Consider the following 798-nt stretch of genomic DNA (forward strand, 5'->3'; position numbering starts at 1 on the left):
CTGAACACCAGCGAGGCCTGCGGTGGGATCACGGTCCCTGGGGAGGGGACACGGTCCTGATGTGCTGTGCAGAGCTGAGAGGGAAGGGGCCGGGTGCTGTGGGGTGATGCCCAACTCACCATAGCCCTTCTCCCCATAGGCCAGGAACGGGGGGATGATGATGCTCCTCTTCTCTCCAGCACACATGCCCAGCAGCCCCTGGTCCATGCCCTTGATCAGCCAGCCGGTGCCCACGTAGGTGTCATAGGTGCTGTCTTTGCTGTAGCTGGGGGGGAGGAATGAGGGCGGGATGGGACCAGGACCACACCAGCTCCCCCAGCCTGAGCGGTGCCGTGCGGGAGGTGGGTCTGGGGGTCACAGAGTGGCACCGGCCCATTGGGGTGCAGGGAGGAGGACCCCACATCCTGCCCTAGGCCAATGTCCCCTAGTCCCCACCATCCCCGGTGCCCCCAGCCCTGAGGCAGAGGGTGGTCCCAGCTCCAGTGCCCTGAGGGCACCCCAGTGCGGGTACCTGGAGTCGAAGGGGGTGCCGTCCAGCAGCGTGCCGTTGTAGTGGTACCGCACAAAGTCCGAGTTCTCCACCGTGCGGTTGCAGCGCTCGGGTTTGGAGAGGCTGATCTGCAGCTTGTCGTTCTTGTTCCAGATGTCCAACATGACGACGTCGAAGTACAAGGTGGCGTCTGGGGGGATCAGCCCCGCTAAAGGGGTGGCAGCGAGGACAGAGCACCTTAGGTGGGAGCAGCGCTGAGCCCAGGCGTGCCAAGGGCTCTGTCCCCTAAAGCCACCCATGCCAGCCCC

General features: G+C 64.9%; 1 protein-coding gene across 1 annotated transcript; it reads right to left on the minus strand.

The window, feature by feature from the left end:
- Nucleotides 1–8: 8 nt before the first annotated feature.
- On the minus strand, nt 9–698 carry LOC104529756 (peptidyl-prolyl cis-trans isomerase FKBP10-like; the record flags this gene model as incomplete). The annotated part of the gene is made up of 3 exons (XM_010174150.1): nt 9–37; nt 120–265; nt 512–698. Coding segments are annotated over 3 exons (362 nt in total), but the record flags the coding sequence as incomplete, so codon positions are not given.
- Between the last annotated feature and the right edge of the window lie 100 nt (nt 699–798).

The sequence above is a fragment of the Antrostomus carolinensis genome, unplaced genomic scaffold, assembly GCF_000700745.2.
Source record: "Antrostomus carolinensis isolate BGI_N321 unplaced genomic scaffold, ASM70074v2 scaffold33108, whole genome shotgun sequence".
NCBI classification, from domain to species: domain Eukaryota; kingdom Metazoa; phylum Chordata; class Aves; order Caprimulgiformes; family Caprimulgidae; genus Antrostomus; species Antrostomus carolinensis.